The 8,043-nt window shown below is 54.3% G+C and overlaps 1 protein-coding gene across 3 annotated transcripts in view; it reads right to left on the bottom strand.

The window, feature by feature from the left end:
* Positions 1-1,588: 1,588 nt before the first annotated feature.
* The window catches only part of SHANK3 (SH3 and multiple ankyrin repeat domains 3), a 208,342-nt gene continuing 201,887 nt past the window's right edge, over positions 1,589-8,043 (bottom strand). For 2 of the 3 annotated variants that reach the window (XM_070754596.1, XM_070754595.1), the window contains exon 22: positions 1,589-3,186. In XM_070754596.1, the coding sequence (XP_070610697.1) occupies positions 2,643-3,186 (544 nt within the window). In that variant the 3' untranslated portion in view covers positions 1,589-2,642. The remainder of the gene's footprint in view (positions 3,187-8,043) is intronic. The other variant, XR_011559400.1, reaches the window with a different exon arrangement.

The raw sequence follows: 8,043 nt of genomic DNA, 5'->3' as shown, positions 1-8,043 counted from the left end.
TGGAACTCACAACAGGTTTTTTCACACGGGAGGAAAAGGCTCCGCCCTGTGCTGGGTGTCCCTGGGATGTCTGGGGGGCTCCTTCAAATTTTGGGATTGGGACACAGCTGGTTCCCTTCCTCCGCCTGGGGCTGACTGGCAGAGTTGGGATTTGGTAGTGGCACCACGGTGGGTTCAGGGAGAGGGAGGGGATAGACCTGGACCCCTCCTCTGATGCTTCCCTAGGGGGGGTCAATTCTGGGGAGAGGGATGGCAGAAAGCTCTGGGGGTGTTGTAAGTCAGTGGATGGTGGGGGGCTGGCGTGGAAAGCATTCCTGGCAGTTGCCAAGACCCGCTGAGCCTCCTTTCAGGAAGAAGAGAGCAGCCCACCCCCCAGCTAAACTGCCTCCCCCCCACTTTCCTTGAGCCTTCAAGCTGGCAGTCCCATCTCCCCCAGGGAAGAGACCCTGCATTCACCAGTCCCCCCCTTCTACAGAGCAGCCCTTAGCAAGGAGCAAGTTTCTATTGGTGATTTGTTAAAAAATTGTAAAAATTGGAGGCAGGCGGGGGGGGGGGAATGAAATCTGGGGATCTATGAGGCTCAGTGAGGGCCCCTCCCTCTAGCACCAGAAGATCTAAGGAGCCTGCAAAGGAAAGTGGCTGGGCTGCCCTAGACGGAGGCTCCTGGCCTGACCCTGGGAGGCTTTGGGGGCCCATCTCTTCCCCCTCCCACCTTCTCCAGAGTCCCAGGTCTGAGACCCCTCTGGGCCTGAGGGGAGGGAGGGGTGGGGGGCTCATTCCAAGGTCACCTGGCTCAGCCATCCCCCTCCCTCCCCTGAGTCCCACCTAGGTTGACTGAAGCTCTCTGCTCTGCCACTGGGGAAACAGCGGGGAAACGGCCGCAGGAAAACAGTAGGAAAACGGCCGCCACAGAGGTCAGGGAGACGCCAGAAGCCCCTCTGGACTCATTTTAAGATCACACCTTGGAAATCAAAAAATTTCCAAGGTGCCGCTGGGTCTCCTGCAGTTCCAGGCCAGGGCTGTAGGGGGCACCAGGGGCGCTGGAGAGCCACTTGTGACCAAGGCCCATTTCTTTGGCCTGACCAGGCACCCACCCCAACCGGAGACCGGCCCCGGCCAGGAACACCTCCGAGCTGCCCAACTGTCCTTCCATGGGGCCTGGGCTTTGCAAAGGGTTGGGGGCCCCCTGCCTTCTGCGGGCATTTGGGCAGTTGGGGTCCCTGCCTGCTCCTCTCTCTTCTTCCCCAGGAAAGCAAGGGAAAGACTCTGTGTGTCTGTGTGTAGGGGTGGGTGGGAGGCAAAGCAGCTACTCCGGTCAGGGCCCGTCCAGCACGAATGGAAGACTTCACATGGGGGGGGGTCCCCAGAAGCCAGGGCAATGTTGCCTTTTTCTGTGGTTGATGTTCCTCCCCCCAGCCGCCCCCAAAAATCTTAAAAATTCAGAAGGCCAGAAAAGAAACCTTAAAAGCTTCTCTCTCCCCTCCCACATTCATCCAGTCCCTAAAATCCCCCCCGAGCATTGCAGGAAGGAGACCCCCCCAGGCCCAACCCCCCCAAAAGATTTAGAGCTTCGGTCAACCCTTAACTAAACAAGGTGGCTATAGGTATAGATATATAGATATTTGTTTTGTCTTTTTTAACCCCTTTTCAAATATATAGCTGATTAAAAAGATGCAAAAATGAGTGACTGGGGCAGAGAGGGGGGGCTGGTGGGGTCCTGCCATGGGGCATTCTCTCCTTGGGACCCCCAGACCTACAGAAATGCAGAGAGATTAAGAGACCCCTTTGACGAGCCAGACGAGGCCACCCGCCCCTCCCCACCTGCCGGATCCGCCCTTCGCCCCCCTTTGCGCCCCAAGCATGCTTCGATCCATGCGACATCGGCCCCGCTCACTCGCGCACCAGGGCACAGCAACAGTCCTCCGGGCAGCAGTGCCCGCTCTCCATGGGGATAGGGGCTCTCCCGGTCTTCTCCTCTTCCTGGCCCCGCTGGGTCCTCGTGGGGCGGGGGGCAGGGCCCAGGGCTTTGGGTGGGGTAGGGTGGATGGGGGTCTTCCCACTTCTGCCCCTCGACCTCTCTTAGGCTCTCCTGCTGACCTTCACAGGGAGAATTCCTCCGGCAGCAGTCGCCAGGGGCCAGCCAGGCTCCCTGCAGCACTGAGCCCCTTCCCCGAAAGCCCCCACTGGCCTCCTGAAGGCTGAATAAAAATTCAAACAGCCCCCGCAGCAGCACCACAACGTACGAATACCGTTCACGTCTGGCTGGAGCCTTGCAGCCCCAGCGCAAGGACCCCCTTCCCCTCTTAACCCCCTTGCCCCCCTCGGCCTCCCCACGAGGGCAGGACATGCCAGCGAGGTCTCCTCCGAGAGGGGAGCGCCTCTCCTTCCCCAGAACCTCCTGTCCAGCAGTGACTCTCTTGGGGAGGTGGGTGAGCCTCCGTGGCCCGAGGGAGGGCGTCTGCACCAGGGGGCCTGGGGACCTGTGGGGTGGGGGGGAGAGGGGATGCCTGCCCACCCCCGCCTTCCAGTGCAGCAGTTGGAGCGGGGCAGGGAGAGCGTCTGGTTTACTGGCCTAGCAGGATCGGCCCCGCCTGCCCCTGAGTGACGCGGCCCCGGAAGAGGAGGCTGGGCTGCCAGGATGGTCAGCTGTCCGCCAGCTGCTTGAGTGCCCGCTCGATGTTCATGCGGTGGCCCACCCGCGTCACCCCCAGCTCCACAAAGTCCTCCTTGGTCAGGGCGGGCAGGTGGGTGCCCTCGATTTCGTTGTCCTCAAACTTGTCTCGATGCTCCACCAGGTTAATGCTCTCCAGCCAGTCGCCCACGTCGTACTTGTTCCAGAGCTGGAGGGGCTTCTGCATGAAGGGCCGCGGGGGGTGGAGGGAATGCAGGGGGGGCCCTGGGGAAGGGGACGGGGAGGGGGAGCGGCTCCGGGCACTGACGCTGCGCACCACGAAGCGCACCTCCTTGGGTTCGTGTGGGATGGAGAGGCTGGAAGATTTGAGGATGGTGGGCGGGGTGAGCCCATAGGGCCGGACGGCACTCAGGGGGTCTGTCCTATCCAGGGCAGGCTTTACCGGACTGGGAGTGCGGCGGGTCACAGGGTAGCGGCTGCCAGGGCGCACGGTGTAGGTGGTGCCGGAGCTGCGCTGGGAAATGGTGCTTAGTTCTCCTAAACTACTGAAAAGTCTGCGGAGACAGAGAGAGAGAGAGAAGCAGTGGTGAGAGAGGTGCCCAGGCACAAAACAGGTGCACACACACACACACACAAACTCCCCACACAACCAGCAAGGCCACAAATTCTGCAGGACCCTCGGGGAAGACCCCTCTGCCGCCCCCACGAGGCTCCTCCTGCGCAGCCTTTCCCCCCTAAAGACCCTGGGTGGGTTGAGTGGCCGACTCTGCCTAGGAATTGAACCAGGTTTTCCAAAACTACCATTAACCTCCTAAGTCCCCACAACCCTTCCCTGCAGCAGGGGTGGGGGTCTGGGGTGGAGGGAGCAGGGAGAGTGCTTTAGGAGCATCGGTCTGAAGTGGGAGGGGGTTTTCTGTTTGAGCAGAGGGGCTGGACTAGAAGACCTCCAAGATCCCTTGCAACAGCATGCAGCCCCGGCCCAAAGGGATGAACGACTGATGGGCGAATATGTCTTAATTTTGGGGGGTTTATTGATCGTACATTATTTTTATTGTTGTACGCCACCCTGAGCATTTTGGAGAAGGGCAGCTTATAAATCTAATGAATTAAGTTAAAAACTCTGTTCGTCTATTAAGGCTCCCTGGTTCTGCTGCAGTGTGCAAGAATTTGCTTGCCTGGGAGGGAGGAGGGGGCTGGCTAGTTTTCTGCTGGTGTTTTTGATTGGAATTCACTGGAAGCCCCCCCCCCGGACTCTGGGAAAGCAACAGGAGGTTTGCTCAGAGCAGACCAAGCGGTGCCTGAGCCACTAAGGGCAGGCCCTGTGTCCCTCAAGGTCTAGTCCAGGGGTCTCCAAACGTGGCAACTGTAAGACCTGCGGACTTCAACTCTCAGGATCCCTCAGCCAGCCATGCCTGGGGCAGATTATTTCCTCAGACAAACCCAAAAGGGACCTAAAGCCAGTTTGTACATTGTCGTTAAAATGTTTGGGGGAACCTGCAGCTGAAAAGCCGGGGAAGGTGGAGTTAAGAGTGTCTGTAGCTTGCAATCCACGCAGGGGAGAAACAAGAGAGACTGAATGCTCCCCACCCCCACCCCCAATCCCTGGGGGGCTTATGAGGCTGTTCTCTAGAGCGCGCCAATAAGTCCGGCGAGGTCGCAAGAATAGGTGAGAAGCAGTACAAACACTTCTCAGGTCAATTCAGGGGGCTGTTCTGGTTCCTTGACTCTGGCAAAGTGTGGCAGTCGGAGTGGAACAGTTGACCCCAAAAGTGAACGCCTCTTTTCTTAGCCTCCCTTTCCCCAAATGTTGTAAATGAGGAGGGGTCCAGCTGTGCTTGCTGACCAGGGAGGCGGGACTTAGGCAGCTTGGACAGCTTCGAGGCAGGGAGAGAACAATTAACCAGCGGAAGGGCTCGGCCTCCAGAAGTCGTGGGCGCTCCATCACTGGATGTTTTTAAGAAGAGACTGGACAGTCACTTGTCCGAAAGGGTCCAGGGTTTCCTACTTGAGCAGGGGGTTGGACTAGAAGACTTTCAAGGCCCCATCCAGGTCTATTCTGAATTGTTGTCTGAATTCTGAGAGTGTGGTGCCCGTTCGCATTTTGCACAACCAGCAACGGATCCAGAGGAGACAGTGGAGGTGTGGAACATGCAACCTCTGTTCCTGGCACGTGAGACTGACAGCGAAGAGGACGTGGCGTCAGAGGCTGAAGAGCAATCAGGGCCTTCTGCACCTCCTGAGACGAGTGACTCAGGAGAAGAGGCTCTTCTTGATGCTAGGACTCACGGGGACTATAGGAGACAAGAGTGGTTACTCGGGAGGAGGCTTACTTGTGAGTAGCACTAGCTACTCAGGCTATTTAAGGCAGAGTTGTGCGATGTTTCAGTGCAGAGGACAATGACATTTTGTTCCAAACTCTTGCTGCATCTATTGTCTGCGGATTGTGATTTTAAAAGAACCACTGCATTAATTAGCTCTGGGCTTCCAGCCAATCTCTGTAAGTCTATGATAAGGAACTGTGCTACAATCTAGTAATCTAGTCTTCGGAGAGGAGCGGCATACAAATCTAAATTATTATTATTATTATTATTATTATTATTATTATTATTATTATTTACTGATATGTATACTTATTCTTGGGACTCTGGCCAGCTGCTAAGACATTATTAGCATCATGGTGAAGACTTTATAGATTTTACTTTCTCTTAGAAGAGATTCAAAACTGCTAAGACTTTTATTGGTAGTAAACTTTTAATACTAAATCTGGGGGTGTGAATCTTATTTTGGGGGGCTCGCTGCTGGGACAGAATGGAGAGTTGATGTAGAAAAGGCCTAGTGGTTGGGAACTCCTCTGGTGCTGTCCTGTCCCTGGTCAGTGTTGCAGCCGGTCTGCATTCCGCTCAGCGGATCATGAATTCTGAGGACTGCAAGACGGCTGTGAGTTTGTACCCTAGGCCCGTGTCCTTGGCCCCTGAGTCTGATAGCGAGGAGATTGGAGAGGATGGGGGGGTGTGTGTCAGAGGCTGAAAGCCAACCAGGGCCTCTAGCACCTCCAGAGGTGCCCACGAGTGACTCAGGAGAAGAGGAGGAGCCTCTTCACGACGAACAGCAAAAGATCTATGTGTGAATAGCCCTATAGAACAATTAGCCACGCCTTCTGGCTATATAAGGGTTAGTCTTGTGATGAGTGAGTGTGGAACTGTCAACTGTATACTATGATTGATAGATGATCAGAGTTGGATGTGGACCTAATGAGTTTATTAGAAGGAACGTCTTATCTCCAGGCTGCCTGCCCGTTCAAGTGAGTCAGGGCCAAAATGCCAGCTGTGAGATCAAAGAAGAAATAACTAGGAACTTGATATCTGTTCTCGGACGATAATTAGCTGGCACAGAAAAAAAACCCCATTTCTTGCTAGTCACTGCATTTTGAAAACCTTTCTGCTTTATAAAATATTAGAATTATATGTCTTAAAACTTGCAGACTTTGGGTGTGTGGAGATTTCTTGAAGGGCTCATTGTGGGGTCAGAACAGTCATAAGGTGGCACTGCCCCCCCCCAAGGGTGGGTGGGAACTGCCTAAGAAGATGTGGGGCACAAAAGAGTGAGCCAGTGGGAGGAGGTACACATGCTCCGGAGTCCTCTCTTACACACGAACAGCAGCACTGGGGTCAGAAGAAGACACGGGAGCCAAGTAGACCTTTGAACATTCGGATCCTTGACTGTGGATGAACAATCTGAGCTGGAGACTCAGGAAGGCAGCAGAATTGTGTCCCTAAAAAAATGTCCTGAACTTCCTTTGCCCGGATCGCCTGCCTGGACACTGGGGTCTTGTTCCTGTGCAGAGAGGATGCAAGGTGGAGTGACCAGCAGCAGCTTCTAAAGAACTGGGCATCTTGTCCTTGCAATGAAGCCAAGCTCTTCACAAGACCACCTTGCCTCTTGATCAACAAGCAGCCTTCAGACATGACAATAGCCTCCAGTTTTCACTCATAAGTAATATTGCTGGGTAATTGGGTCACGCCCTCACACTATGTAAGGGTGAGGCATGCCCTGTCTTGTTGCAGAAAAACAATGTCATTCATTGAGGAATCATCTTGTCTTGTTTTGACTCTCGAGTTCAGTTTGGATTTTAAAAGGGCACATTCTTGGTTTTGCTAATGAGCTTCGATCCTCCAGTAATTTCTGAGAACTTCGTCTGAGAATTCTGGCTACAGATCGTAATTATTACAGGGTTTATCTTTGCTTGGGGAGTTTAGCCAACTGATAGGACTTTGCTAGATTTTCTTCTCTCTTGGAAAATACTTTTAAAAGATTCTGTCACTAGAACCTTAGAATAAAGTTAATATTAACTTTCATTATTTGGTTTCCTACTTTGGTCTGCCTTGAACTATCCTAACTGCTGCTGGAAGAGGAGGACAATGTGGCCTTCTAGGGTGGGGGCTTGGGAGCCCCTGAGATGCCTCTGGTTTGACATGGCATGACACTGCCACCTGGATGGATGCACCTTATCTGGCGCTGCAGGTTCCACACGGCAGAAAACTCCGTTGGGCGGATGAAGCGCCAAGGCCTTCTGCCCCACCCCTCTCCTGCTGCAAGCAGACGCAGGAGGTGGCCCAGCCACGCCCACCAGCCAGAAAACACATGGAAACCTTCAGCACCTTCTCACGCACCTCCGAGAGTTTTCATGATCTTCAAACGGATTTGTCCACTGCCATCAACAACAGAGAAGACAACTGCGTCCCAACCTCTGCTTCACGGACTTTGCATTAAAATATTTCTGCATTTGCCAGGGAAGGTGTGAAAAAATAGGTTGGGGGCTTCCGGCTTGACGTCATGCCAGGGGTTGTTTCTGGTTTTTTGGTGTTTCGGGCAGCTAAAAAGGCAACTGCCGGCTCGGAGGGACGTGCGATTTGAAGGGGAAAATCCAGAGCATCTGTGGTGGACAGGCGACCCCCCACCCCCCGGAAGGCGAGGAAAAACCTTAGAGCTGATCATTGAGAGGACAGAAAGATGCGAGACCGAGGGCCCTAATTGCTGATTGTTGGACGGAGGGGTAAGGAGGGGCAGGAGATGAAAAGCATGAGTGAAAGGACGATAGAGATTTTGTTGGAGTGGCAGATTCAAGATCTACCCTAGACTCTTTCGCCTTAAATCTAACTTAAAGAGATCGGTGAGGGGAAAAGCTCCTCAGCTTCCAGTGACCTTAGCAGACATTTCAAGGCCTGCCAACAGCTCTGGTCAGCACTCAAGAAGTGATTCATGGGTTGGACAATGAAGAATGACCCAGGTCCACAACAGAGCGAAGAATGCCTTCGCGGACGGATGGCTCTTCATTCTTCAATAGGCTCCGAAGGCATGTCTCCGATGGAAGACCCTGGCAGGCCAGGCAGGTGGCCCAGGCGGCTCTCGAC

This window comes from Erythrolamprus reginae, chromosome 6 (genome assembly GCF_031021105.1).
Source record: "Erythrolamprus reginae isolate rEryReg1 chromosome 6, rEryReg1.hap1, whole genome shotgun sequence".
In the NCBI taxonomy this organism is placed as follows: Eukaryota; Metazoa; Chordata; class Lepidosauria; order Squamata; family Dipsadidae; genus Erythrolamprus; species Erythrolamprus reginae.
This window is presented reverse-complemented; position numbering and strand designations above follow the sequence as displayed.